The 13,526-nt window shown below is 38.6% G+C and overlaps 2 protein-coding genes across 2 annotated transcripts; both read left to right on the top strand.

Annotated features, from left to right (window-relative positions):
• The first annotated feature begins 48 nt into the window (after positions 1-48).
• LOC131780467 (uncharacterized) lies at positions 49-10,902 on the top strand. The gene is made up of 13 exons (XM_066166357.1): positions 49-121; positions 905-1,260; positions 1,657-1,821; positions 2,099-2,209; positions 3,989-4,114; positions 4,271-4,367; positions 4,951-5,169; positions 6,609-6,985; positions 8,122-8,289; positions 8,744-8,854; positions 9,086-9,202; positions 9,751-9,841; positions 10,466-10,902. Exons 1-13 carry the CDS (start codon positions 49-51, stop codon positions 10,900-10,902), a joined length of 2,448 nt encoding a protein of 815 aa, XP_066022454.1.
• A 231-nt stretch (positions 10,903-11,133) lies between these two features.
• Positions 11,134-13,526, top strand: LOC131799977 (uncharacterized). Its single transcript, XM_066166356.1, has 3 exons — positions 11,134-11,167; positions 11,795-11,917; positions 12,555-13,526. Exons 1-3 carry the CDS (start codon positions 11,134-11,136, stop codon positions 13,448-13,450), a joined length of 1,053 nt encoding a protein of 350 aa, XP_066022453.1. The 3' UTR covers positions 13,451-13,526.

Raw genomic sequence — 13,526 nt, 5'->3', positions numbered from 1 at the left:
TAAAAGAGGGATCGGCCCACTGGTAGCTCAAACTTTACGCAGGACGATATGGAGACGACTGATTTGATCCTACGTTTTACCGTTTTGTTCGTTTGCCTGAAGATAAATCTGGTGTCCGGTGGTAAGTTCAAAGCCATTGTGAGATTGAATCGTACACCTTTTATCAGGAAAGGTTTTTTTCTTTTTTAGTTCACCGATCGGCTTTTGCCTCTATCAGAAATTTTTGAAAGGTCTGATCAAAAACCTTGTAATGCTAAGGAAGTTTTTCTTTCAAGTACCGCGCACATTAATGATGAGGTTGATTCGATATCATAAAATCTGTAGTAATCCTGAGAAAGTTAAGATTGAAACACTCACTCATGATCAACCCTAACAATGGGATCTTTTGATACCGAAAATAACAAAAGTTGTTGACGCTTCTAACAAATTTTTAATGGCACGATCAACGTTTATTTACGTGATTCAATGCCAAGCGTAAACGAGCAAGAATGACAGAGGTCAAAGAGGAGGTGTAAGATAATATTCCAATAGGATTGGTCAATTTATGTCTACAAAAATCTTTATTATCCGATTGCAGAAAGTAGAGTACAAATAACACGCAATTAGAATAAAACATCCTGCGATATTGAACTGTTATTTGGGTAGATGGTAATTTTGTACTGTAAAAAAAACCTGTTTAACCGGTAGGCTGCGCGCGTTACGCTTCTCTATCCGCTTTGCTTTTCCCGCCTTATGAAAAATGAGCAGAGAGACTTAACAGAAAAAAAAAAGCAGTTGAATAATAAATGACTCTTCAGACGTTTTGGTGTGTAGTGTCGCTCAGTATTTTTTCGAGTTGTGCATTTGTTTCAATGGCACCACAAACGAGAGAATAAATTTGTTGTTTATCTTTAATTTTTGACAGCACCGAGCATAAAAGCTGGAAAGGACAACGTGACAACCAACTCACCAGGCTTATTTGGTTGCAAAAAGATTTACTTTCAGCATCCCTTCCATGGTAAACAGCAAGTCAAGATATTCGCCTCATTTGGACATAATATAGGAAGTTCAGGTCACCGTTATGGTGGAGCTGTCTGGGTGGAATCTGTTTCAACGAGCGGATTTACGGCCTGTGTGTTAGAATTTGGAGACGGATCGAACAGTACTTCAGAAATCAATTGGTTGGCCTTACAGTCTGTGCCGCTAGGAACTCAATCAGAAACCGTCCACTTGAATGCTTGGACCACCGGAAAAAAGTGTACGACAATCAAATTTAAACAGGTTAGATTTCTTAGATCTACTTGCCTTCGGCAATTGTGACAAATGAATGTTGCTTTTTTTTTCCATTAAAAAAAAGCTAGACTTAGGCTGATCACCTTTCCTTCTCTTCGTCTTAAATCTCAATTCTCCGAAATATTTACAACGTTTGAAGAACGCATTTCCGATATTAACGATCTTTTTTTAATTTTGGAGATCGAGTGCAGTTTATCGAAAGGCACAAGGTTGGAATCTTTTTCAAAGATGTGGGTTTCCTCAAAGGGATTTAACGTATTTGCGGAAAATTACCTTATTTTGACCTCTTAAGTCGTGATCCTTGACTGGCAGTTAAAATCCTTACATCTATCAGATACACCTTTACAGGTAAAGATGTCTAATACTGCGTTTGACAATTTTCAGCGTTTCAAGACCTCACCAACCATTTTAGTTGCTGTCAGTCACGATATTTTAAGCAGACCTCAGGATGCTATGGCCGTTTGGGTAGAGGACTTGAAGAAGGACAATTTCAAAGTCTGTCTCAAAGAAACCAAGCTTTTCGATGGAACGCACAAGAGCATAAAAATAGTAAGTGAATGATTGAAGTTTTTCTTTCAATTCCTCAAGTAAATTTTTATTTCGAGTCTTCATATGGACGGTATGGGTGGTTGGAGGAATGAATGTTATTGCGTGACCAATTGAATGACTGATGGCTTGATTCGTTTGCATTGTTTATCAATTTATTGTTGCATTCATCATTTGATCAACTTATCGACTCGATTATCAAAATTTTATCATATACATTTCTTTGTCACTTATCACACCTTTTTTTTAATTTTGTTTCACTTGAACGAAAATTTCATAGAACTGGATGGCATTTACTACTCTGAAGATTGAGAACGTCACCTTTTCAAAGAGTGTGCTGCTTCATAATGCAAGCTTAGAAAAACACCATGATAACTACGCTTATTGCCAAGTAAGGTTTTAATTAGCAAATAAACAGAAATATCTTTAACAATAGCGCTGGGATTCACTAGCAATTATTGTTTTTTGTTTTGTTATTTTCATTATTATTGTAATCATTATTATCAAAACTACCATAATTAATATTTTTTTGCTTAATATTTGAAAATTCCCACACTATAGCCCCGCTTAGAAAAGATAAAGCAACAACAACACCTTTAATTCTGTGTTCCATATCAAACTCATGGGGTACAAATAGTCTTAACATGAATGTAGTGACCACGCCCACTTCAACACCCCACTCAAATCGAGTGTAATTTTCGAATGTTTTACCATCGTGCGGATTCTCTACGGAAAAAGCACTCAATGTACCTCTGAAATATTAAACTATAATATTGTGGCTTTCTATTTCGCTAATTTTCTAACTTGAAGGTAAAGTTTTTCTCTCGTCATTTTTACCTTTTCTCCGAGCGGTGCGTGAAATTAACAAGGCGTTTTTGATCAAAACACGACCGAGCGAAGGGTCTCGGGCGATATCTCTTTTACGCAAGCGCAAATTAAAAATGTACCGCCAGAATCAAAAAGAGGAACAAATTTCCTTTGTTTTGATATGTAAAGTGTCGAACAAAAAGCAGATTTACCCTCGTCAAATGGCGTTTCAAAACAGCTGTATCTTCCTCCTTTTGATCTTTTCCTGTTTTGTAAGCGTGAAAGCAGTAGGAGAGGGATCGGGAAACTCAGAAAGCGCTTCGGGAATTAATCTGCCATCGTTTGCTTACAAGATAAACAAGTAAGATTTGTGAAGTTCGTTGAAGTATGAAGTCTAAGTAAATGCCTTTTTTTAAGCTTGTTTGCTGGATTTTTCGTAAACTTCCTTGATTAATTTTTCGTTTCAGCTTACTAATCTATACTATTTCAAAGCAATTTAAAGACGAAGACGGAGAACCAAAAGTCGGTCCTTTCAACAATCGTAAACAAAGTGTTTGAACAGTCAGGTATACGAGGTGTAATAATCAATAGCCGCATATCAGAAGTCTTCAGAAAGAAAGTATTCTGTCTTCAGAAAGCTGTCAAGAAAGCTAGTGATCGTGGTGGAAGGCAATTAAATACACTTCTTAGCAAGTTGGAAACGGGCCCTCGGTATCGATTTAATATCATATCGATCTCAATACCATAAAGTTTTGTATCTTTTGTCCGTAGATTCGCCTTTCTAACGAGGGTGTATATTGAGTATTCATTGCAAAATCGTTTTTTTTTTTATTTCCCTCTTTGGCTTGTCCGCCATTTTGAAAATTTCGCAACGGACAGCATGCACATTACATGGGTTAGTGGTTGCGTACACCTGGAACCGAGAAAAACAAATGTTCGTCGCACTGGGGAAAGAGTTTGATATGTGTAACTCAAACACGAACTCGTTCACTTTTGTTTTTTCTTGTCGAATTGGAAGTATCCCGCATAGTTTGTCAACAAGACCTTTGGGGCAGGTGCAGAAACAATTCGATTTTTCTGAGATTGCTCAACAGATCTTTTGAAAACGATGCAGAAATACGCATCCTGATGGCGGCCTACTTGTACGTCGATTGTAAATAGGGTTAGATGCATACATTCCAGGGTTACAAGTGCGTAGAGTTAAATCCAGGGGTGTTTTTGGGAATTGTTTGTTTATTTTGTTGTTGTTGTTGTTGTTATTTTTTTCTTTGTTTTTTCCAAGAAATTACCCAACTGACCCTGACTTTAGATGTCACACAATGCAACATAATTTTATTAACAGACTTAAATGTTTATATTTCAGACTATAAACTTCACCTATCCATTTTATGCTCCTCCGGTTGTGGTAGTGACGCCCAAACAGGGTTACATGGATAACTACTCAGGTGTCTCTCGATCTCAGTGTAATGCCATGACAGCATGGGTCGAGGTGAGTTATCAGTGTTGTAACGCCTTTGATAAAGATTCTCTTGCTAAATTTGACTGAAACCGTGTATCATTTGCAGACAATAAGAGTAAAACTGTTTAAAAAAGTAGTTACGACACACTAGCATGCTGCATATTCTTCTTCCCGTCTTGATTATAGTACACGTCCACCGAAGATGTGAAAGTTTGTGCGAGAAGCTACGACGGTGATACCTATGGCGATGATATCATACGAGTTGATTACGTAGTCGTCGGAGGTTGGTTGATTAGAAAGGCCTACCATAGGCAAAACAATGCATTTATAGAACATGTAGGCATTCTTTACTTGAGAGAGCAATAGAATTGAAACTGCTTCTGTACAAAAGCTCCGTTGTCTATGATGCTATTAAGCCACTTAGAACCGCTTAATATTTAAACAAAGTTTAGCCATTCTGTAACAAAACTGCGTTCTAAATCATCGTAAATTTAGCTGCATCTTTTATCAAAACATTTATTTTTATGATCAGTGTCAAGAGGGCTAAAAGATAGCGGTGGAAAGACATTTATCTAATAAAAACAACCCTCTCATAGATCATAATACGTATGGCCCACTGCTTGCGTAAAACCGTGGTTCTTATTAGGCCTCGTGTAAATATAACCGGTCCTAAGTATCCTATCTACAGTGAGATTTTTGTTATTGTGCCGGACTGAAAGGGTTCAGAAATAGAGATTAGATCTCTAGCTGTGTCCTCAGTGTCGGTCACGATACCTTTATCCTAAGGTTTCTTCACTGTAATATTCACCTCAATGAATTATAGTTGGGTAAAAGAAGTATTTTTCGCCTGTTTTTATACTCACTAGACCTGGATCCCTGCCTGAACGTCACGTGTTATTTTCATGGTCTTTGTAAAGCTTTTGGACCCCATGATGCTCGTTGCGTTTGTATAGACTACTGCCCTTCCTACCATGAGCCCGTCTGCTCATCAAACGGCACAACTTACGACAATGAGTGTTTGTTTAAACAGGAAATGTGTCGCATGCGACTTAAGTTTACAGTGCAACATCCGGGTAGTTGTGAAGGTAGGGCGCATCTTCTGCCCCTCATGTTAATGATTGCCGACAATGGTCGATGTATCGGTATCCTATAAAATGAAATATTCAGCCGTAACAAAATATGATATTTGTTGTTGTAGTTATCATCGTTGTTTTCATTTTACCTCCCGTATTTTAGCTTAAAATTAGAACTGATTTTACTATCATTGTTGTTTGACTCTATTGCCATTGTCATTTTCATTTTCATTGTCGTTGTTGTTATCATTATTATTACCATTGTCATTGCTACTGTATCCTTTCTTTCACTGTCACTGTAATCGTCACTGTTACTGTCAGTGTCACTTTCACAGTCACTGTCACTGTCATAGTCATCGTCATAGTCATAGTCATAGTCGTAGTCATAGTCATAGTCATAGTCATAGTCATAGTCATAGTCATAGTCATAGTCATAGTCATAGTCATAGTCATAGTCATAGTCATAGTCATAGTCATAGTCATAGTCATAGTCATAGTCATAGTCATAGTCATAGTCATAGTCATAGTCATAGTCATAGTCATAGTCATAGTCATAGTCATAGTCATAGTCATAGTCATAGTCATAGTCGTAGCCATAGTCATAGTCGTAGTCATAGTCATAGTCGTAGTCATAGTCATAGTCGTAGTCATTGTCATAGTCGTAGTCATAGTCATAGTCATAGTCATAGTCATAGTCATAGTCATAGTCATAGTCATAGTCATAGTCATAGTCATAGTCATAGTCATAGTCATAGTCATAGTCATAGTCATAGTCATAGTCATAGTCATAGTCATAGTCATAGTCATAGTCGTAGTCATAGTCATAGTCGTAGTCATAGTCATAGTCATAGTCATAGTCATAGTCATAGTCATAGTCATAGTCATAGTCATAGTCGTAGTCGTAGTCATAGTCATAGTCGTAGTCATAGTCATAGTCGTAGTCATAGTCATAGTCATAGTCATAGTCATAGTCATAGTCATAGTCATAGTCATAGTCATAGTCATAGTCGTAGCCATAGTCATAGTCGTAGTCATAGTCATAGTCGTAGTCATAGTCATAGTCGTAGTCATAGTCATAGTCATAGTCATTGTCATTGTCATTGTCATAGTCATAGTCATAGTCATAGTCATAGTCATAGTCATAGTCATAGTCGTAGTCATAGTCATAGTCGTAGTCATAGTCATAGTCATAGTCGTAGTCATAGTCATAGTCATAGTCATAGTCATAGTCATAGTCATAGTCATAGTCATAGTCATAGTCATAGTCATAGTCATAGTCATAGTCATAGTCATTGTCATTGATATTGCCATTGTCGTTATCTCTGAAATTGACGTTGCCATTCCGACCGCCACGGCCATTTTCATCGTCTATATCGCTGTCACTGTCATTGTCACTACACCTGTCGTTCTTCTTGGTAGTGTCTTTGTATTTCTACGGTTTTTTGTTACAGGATTCCCTTTCCAGAGAGGTCGCCATCACATGCCTCATATTCCATCACTTGGATATTCTCATTGTGAGATAATTCGGCTGAAGCCATTTGTGTTCTATCCTGACAAACCCATTGAAGTGCAACTAACGGTCAATCATATCGACACCAGTGATAAGTTATATGTTCATGATGCTGCTGTTTCGTGGGTCGAGAACATCAGTACCCATCGATTTACTGCGTGTGTAATGGCGGCAGGCTTCAACGAACGAAAATCGAATGCGAACGTAACAGTCGATTGGATGGCATATCAGGGAGCTCCGGTGGGTGGGGTTGCGGGAGAAGAACGGATGTCACAATGGTGGACTGGAACGACCTGTAAAACTGTGAATTTTCCATCGGTAAATAGCATGCCTTTTTTTGTGTCTACTGGTGGGTTCTTTTAATTAATTATGAGAAAAATCATGGTTGTGTCAAGCTACAAAAAGCCTGATTTTTTTGTTCGTGTTTTATTACTGCATAAACATACATAAAAAAGATATGCTCTTGTAAAGCACCTCGTTCTCTTGCGATGGGTTAGAGCAAACCCTTTTGACATGCAGCAACTCAAGCGCTATTTCAACATTTTGTGGCCTCGCTGAACCCGTTACATACTAAGCTAATTTATACGTGTATTTTGTTTGGTTTTCCCTTATGTATTGGATAGAGGAATAAATTACAAATCTAATTCTGTCGTAGTATAGTTGCTCCGGTGATTATAAAAATGTGCGCGCTCTGGTTGGTCGAGGATCGTGTCATATCTCGCTATAATCACCTCGCGCAAGGTGATTAAAGCAGAAGCACTAAATTAAAAAATGGCTGTCTGGCGTTTTTTCAGTGTTACCGAGAAAGTGATCAACACGATACAGAAAATTAAATTTCGAAGAGCGCAAAAGACGCTCTTAAGTTTGGAGTAACACTTTTCAAAAGAGAGATATTAAGGTTGTGCTGATCAGTTGAATTAAATGAAACTATCAAATTCTAATGGAAACTGGTTTTTTATCTCGACATGAGCAATCAAAACAACTGAAACGGAATTATTTCATCACCAAGACGAATATGTACAGAATTCAAAAGCACTTATGCAATTATACTAACACAAAAATTTGCCTCAGGCCCAGTGGATATTGTTGAATAATTCCCACGATTTCGTCTCGGAAATTATTCAACAATAATCACTTCACCTTGAGCGAATAATTGTTAAATATTAAACAAATAGATTCCACGTCGCAGTGCGTCTGTTTGGTCATAGATAAAAGATGAGGTCAAAATATGATAATGAAATCAATGAAAAGCACAGCTGAGCTTCGTATGACACTTCGTCGGTCTCTTCTTTCCACACTCATAAGGGGTCTGTTACTGAACAGACTCACTGTAACACGAAAGTGTTAGTTAAGCAGAGCTATATTTTGAATACGATAATCTTATCATCGACAAGCAAATTAGACAGTTGATCATTTAACAGGGATAAGCTATCTAAATAGCCTTTCATTTTCAGGGAAAGTTTACCAGTTCACCTTCCGTATTTGTAACTGCCGAACATCACCATTCTGGACTGAAGCGCGACGCAGCTAGTGTCTGGACTGAAGATGTGACGCAATCCTCATGTAAAGTCTGTTTAAGGGAATTACAAAACTACGCAGGATCCCACAAAGACATCTCTGTGGTAAGTCATTGGTTTACAGGCTTATCGATCGCTCTCCTATCTAAATAGCTGCTTTTACTTGTACCGTTCACTTCGAAGGTACTTTCCTTACATTCTAAAAAGGAATGCTTTCTCAATGGCGCAATTTTCAGGTGCTTTCTGGCTAGACACATGCTTCACAAACCTAATGATGTTTAGCATAAAGGTTACTCCAATTTAAAAAATGGATGCCTAGGCAACATAAATAGAAAAATTCTTTCAATTACATTGAAATATTTGACGCAGATCAAATTGAATGAAATGAATAACAATCAGAGATAATGCAAAATGTGATCACTGCGATACACCGCGACCATTTTGAGGCAAAAGGTATACACATGCATATTAGATTGTACTTTGAGCCGTATTTCATTCAACCGTTATGCACAATATAAGATTTACTGAACATTCTTCCATTCTTTCTTATCTTTATTAGAATTGGCTCGCGTTTGTGGATCTTTACAAGCCTCCCTTCTTGGAACATAGTGTTATTCACTTTATGAATAACAAACCCCCTTCTGAAGATCAAAATCATGCCTTCTGCAAGGTTGGAAGTTTTACAATATAATTTTGGGCATACGATCCAATTTGCAATTTCCGAAGTTGTTTGGCTCATGAGGGGTTTGTTAAGTGCAAATTGATCAGTAATCATAGCGATACCCATGCTTTCCTCACGTTCTACGACGGACTGACCAAAGTTGTAAGGATCCTCACTAGGGCGGTTATTTAAGTGTGCACACTGATCCCAGAATATATTGAATTTATCTTTTTTTCACAGGATGTTTCCCTTCTCCATACTTATCATGCCGTCCCAAATGTACTTGTGTCTGCTAATCACTCAACGAAGGGAGGGAACCTAAGTCCTGTTCACAATGGCATAACTGCTTGGGTAGAGGTAAGATAAAATTTTTAAATTTACAATTCTTTTAGAAAAACTGAACAATAGTTAGCGCCTATCCAACGACAACGAGGTTACTTATTTTTGGTTCAATAAACAGCACACAGAAACTGAAGCCGAAAAATTAGTTTATTTACACATATATACCGAAACTCCTCAAGCGCGATTTTGTCTCTTTGGCTGCTCGGAAGTCAATAGTACTTCTTAATCACTTCCATGATTAAGAAGAAATAGTCCATAATCAAGACGAAAACGTTTGCATTCATCATCAATCCAACGACAATGAGGTTATTTTTTTTTTCAGTAAATACCACACAGAAGCCGAAAAATTGTTTTTCCGAAACTCCTAAAGGGCGATTTTGCCTCTTTGGCTGCTCGGAGGTTAAAAATACTTGCTAATCACTTCAGCGGGCGAGAAAAACACTATTTAACCGTGAGGTATATACTAATGACACAAACATGAATCACAGTGTCAAGAAGTTCATTCTGATGACAGTAATCACATATACATATAGACTGTATTTCGTTTATTTTATTTTCTTCAGTATATCAACAAGACTGGCTTTCGTGTTTGTTTTAAAGAATTCTACGAAAAAAGATACGATCCTCTTTCTATTGTCTACACTGTCATGTCAGGTAAGATTTTCAAGTGCAAAATACCATCACAAGGTAAAAGTTTATAAATTTATTACCAATCATCAATTAAAGAGACAACAAGATCATCAAAACTAACACATTTTTAACATCAACGCGTCACTGCAAATGTAGAGGTTTAACGCATAAATATATCTGATCGCCTAACTGCATGAAAATGTGCCGTGCGTGATTGCTATGAATTACCCGAATTTCACAAGAGTCCTTCAGCATCAAGAACTTAGGAGACAGAGAGGGACGGTAAGGACGTTGATTGGGCTATACCGATACCAGTTATTTTTCATAGTATACAAAGAAAATTAAGTATGTTTCCTGGCGAAAAGATGTCGAAAATTTATTGTGATATCTCGATGATGAAATACCATCTTCTTTCCTGCCAAAGTCGCTTCCATCGACAAATTGTATATCCACACAAGCCGCAAGTATATTTCTCTTACTCAGTACGACAGTTCAAGGTCAGCTCCTTGTGGCTCTCCCGTAAAGAAAAATATTCACCATAGAAAGTAGCTTTTCATAGAATAATTGGACCAGAAATAACATCTATACGAACCACGTACTAATTCTGCTTCGTGCTCGCGCTTATGCACCTATTTGCATTACATACAGAGGTATGCCAGCTTGGATGGGATTATTTCAATGGCTACTGTTACTTCACAAGCTCCAATTGCTCATCGTGGCCAACTGCTGAAAGAAAATGTGCTAAAATGGGTTCACATCTTGCGACAGTCCATAATCAAGAAGAAAATGTTTACATTCAACATCGGCACAATGGAGAGAAATCCTGGATAGGGCTCAATGATCGAAGCGTAGAAGGATCATTCCTGTGGACAAAGAAAGGCACAAGTAGCTTTAGATTCTGGGCGCCAAACCAACCAAACAATTATACGGATCAGGACTGCGTACACACTCTTGGCGCAAAGAATGAATACACCTGGAATGACGTTTCATGCGATGACTGCTTCAAATTTACTTGTTTTAAAGGTAAAAAACTTAACATATTTGAACAGAAAGGCTTTATCTTGAGCCTTTTTTCAGTTTCGTAAGAAATTAGCAAACCATTTCACTTCACCTAGCCGAGCGCAATGATTGCTTTTTAGCACATAAACCCTAACATCTGGGTATTAGGAGGGAGAGAGAATAATGGTAAGTGCTCATTGATGATTGTAATTTCAATGAATCCTGTGATATTTATGCTGCATAGTAGATTTTTTTAAGTGGAATATATTTAGCATTTAAAGACATAAAAGAGAGCACAAACAAGGCTTATTGGTGTAATGTCAATGCTTTATGTCAAAATACTGAAGGATCGTACAAATGCGTTTGTAAGGCTGGATTAAATGCAGACTGGAAAAAATGATCTAGTAGAAGTGAATTTTATGATCATCTTTTAAAAGCACTGTCGTTGAATACACTTTGTAGCTTTTAATAATGAATTGAAGCCCGTGAGCAATCCTTTAGCAATCCGTGAGCAATCCATGAGCATTTCCCGGTCAATTAATCCGTATGTAATCAGAAGATACCACGTAGGCAATTCAAAGAGACTCTGTGGGCACTTCGTGGGCAATCCGAGGGCAATCTACGGGCAATCTGCGGGAAATCTATGAAAGTTTGTGGGTAATCCGTTAGCAATCTTTGGGCAATCTGTGGGCAATCTGTGGGCAATCTGGGGGCAATCTGTGGGCAATCTGTGGACAATCTATGGGCAATCTGTGGACAATCTATGGGCAATCTGTGGGCAATCGTCGAGCAATCTTTGGGCAATACTTGGGAGTTCCTGGCTCGTTGAGATTACTTTTTCCCGACCCGCTTAGCCACGTGTAATCGGAGCGCGTATTTTGTCCCCCACAAGCTATGGCCACATAATGACAAGGTGCAATGATAGATGATGTCAGAGTAGAGTATACTTTTTCAACGGAGTTTTATTTGTTTTCCAAGATATAAACGAGTGCAAAGTCAACTCTTACCGGTGTGATGTTAATGCTGCTTGTCAAAATGCTGAGGGATCCTACAAGTGCATTTGTAAGACTGGATTTGAAGGAGACGGGAAAAAATGCTCTGGTAAGAAATCATAATATCATCTCAAACGATGCTATCATTAACTGAAATGTTAGGTTGAGTGGAAAACACATTATAGCTATTTTTGTGACTTTGAAGAAGAATGTCAAGACATGATGTCTTTTTCCTCGGCGTTTTAAAAATGGATCGGTAACCAGAGTGATTCATAATGACCAATAAAACGCTTCTCTGGTTGGAGATGTATATAAAACCTAAAATTCAAAACCCCGATGTTTTGGCTAATATTTAGGCTGGATTCACAAAATTAACTGATGGCTTATGTAATGTGCAGAGAGATTGCGATTAGGAAGTTTTCTCTCAGTTACTTCGTTTAAAGATTTGATTAATGACTTGTAACAATTTATTGCCACCTCACGTAGTTGAAAATGAGTTGTCCTGGGAAACATATTTACGGTCCGGACTTAGAACTGTTTACGGACATATAAGAAGAAAATGTTAAGTACGATTTTTCTCTTGCTCTTGGCGTAGAAATTTAACGAAACAATTCTTTTCTTTCAACTATTAGAAGATTAGCATCTTTTCCCACAATAGTATAGAAGGTAAAAATATTCATCACTGCTGGATCAAATTTAAAAGGATCTTAAGAGTTAAAAATGACACACGCATGTTTTCATTAAAGTTCCTTGGGAGTTTACAACGAGGGGACGAAGTGGAAGGTATGGCGTTATTCAGACCTTCACTGTTCCGCGTACGACCCTTTACCAAATAAAGGCCTGGGGAGCTCGTGGTGGAACACATTCATACAATTATGGATATAGACCTGGAACATATTATGGTGGTAGGGGAGCATTCATACAAGGAAAGTTCAGATTGAATAAAGGAACAGTGCTGAACATTGTGGTTGGACAGCGTGGTGGAAATTCAGTGGAGGTTAAGGGTGGTCGATCCACTTCCCTAACAGCAGCTCAGCTGGGACTGTCTGTAGAGGACAATGCTGGAACTGGAGGAGGGGGTGGTAGTTTTGTCTATACCACAAGTAATACCTTGTTATTAGCTGCCGGAGGAGGTGGTGGTGCGTCTAGTGGATACAACGGTGTGGATGGTCAGGCGGGAACAAGTGGAACTAGTAGTGTGGGGAAAGAACCATTACGTGTTAGGAAGGGAGGCACAGGGGGGCAGCCAGGTGAATGTAACAGTGTAGGTGCAAGCTACCATGGGGGTGTAGGTGCTGGTTGGCATGGCACTGGATGTACCCGAGCTGGTTCTCAACACGGAGAACGAGGTGGATCACGTGATCAAGGCTGGATTGGTGGTCAAGCCGGTGGCATGAACAATGGAAATAACGGCGGACCAGCACCAGGAGCAGTAGGAGGTTTTGGTGGTGGAGGGGGAGGATCAGAGGATAATGGTGCATCAGGAGGAGGTGGAGGGTACTCTGGGGGAGGCAGCGGTACCCAATTCAGCCAGGCTGGAGGAGGAGGGGGTTCGTATTGCCGTGGTCAGAGTTGTTCGGGTGTGACTGGCGGTAACCCCAATGATAACGGACTCGTTAAAATTATTGAGTTATCTCCATAATCACTAATCAACAAAAGGATTTAAAGTTTAAGTTGTCTGACAGAGAATTGTGTTAAGCTCTTTTCTCTCACCAAAA

Source organism: Pocillopora verrucosa, chromosome 5 (assembly GCF_036669915.1).
Source record: "Pocillopora verrucosa isolate sample1 chromosome 5, ASM3666991v2, whole genome shotgun sequence".
NCBI lineage: Eukaryota > Metazoa > Cnidaria > Anthozoa > Scleractinia > Pocilloporidae > Pocillopora > Pocillopora verrucosa.
Note: the sequence above shows the minus strand (reverse complement) of the source record. Positions and strands in the feature narration are given on the sequence as shown.

What these genes read in the sequence shown, in the direction of transcription:
- LOC131799977 (XM_066166356.1), top strand. Translation starts at nt 11,134, where the DNA reads ATGTCAATGCTTTATGTCAAAATACTGAAGGATC. An exon ending in TGTCAAAATACTGAAGGATC is followed by an intron (nt 11,168 to 11,794) that starts GTACAAATGCGT and finishes TTGTTTTCCAAG; the next exon opens with ATATAAACGAGTGCAAAGTC. An exon ending in AGACGGGAAAAAATGCTCTG is followed by an intron (nt 11,918 to 12,554) that starts GTAAGAAATCAT and finishes TTTTCATTAAAG; the next exon opens with TTCCTTGGGAGTTTACAACG.
- LOC131780467 (XM_066166357.1), top strand. Translation starts at nt 49, where the DNA reads ATGGAGACGACTGATTTGATCCTACGTTTTACCGTTTTGTTCGTTTGC. An exon ending in CGACAATCAAATTTAAACAG is followed by an intron (nt 1,261 to 1,656) that starts GTTAGATTTCTT and finishes GACAATTTTCAG; the next exon opens with CGTTTCAAGACCTCACCAAC. An exon ending in TGATTACGTAGTCGTCGGAG is followed by an intron (nt 4,368 to 4,950) that starts GTTGGTTGATTA and finishes TATACTCACTAG; the next exon opens with ACCTGGATCCCTGCCTGAAC.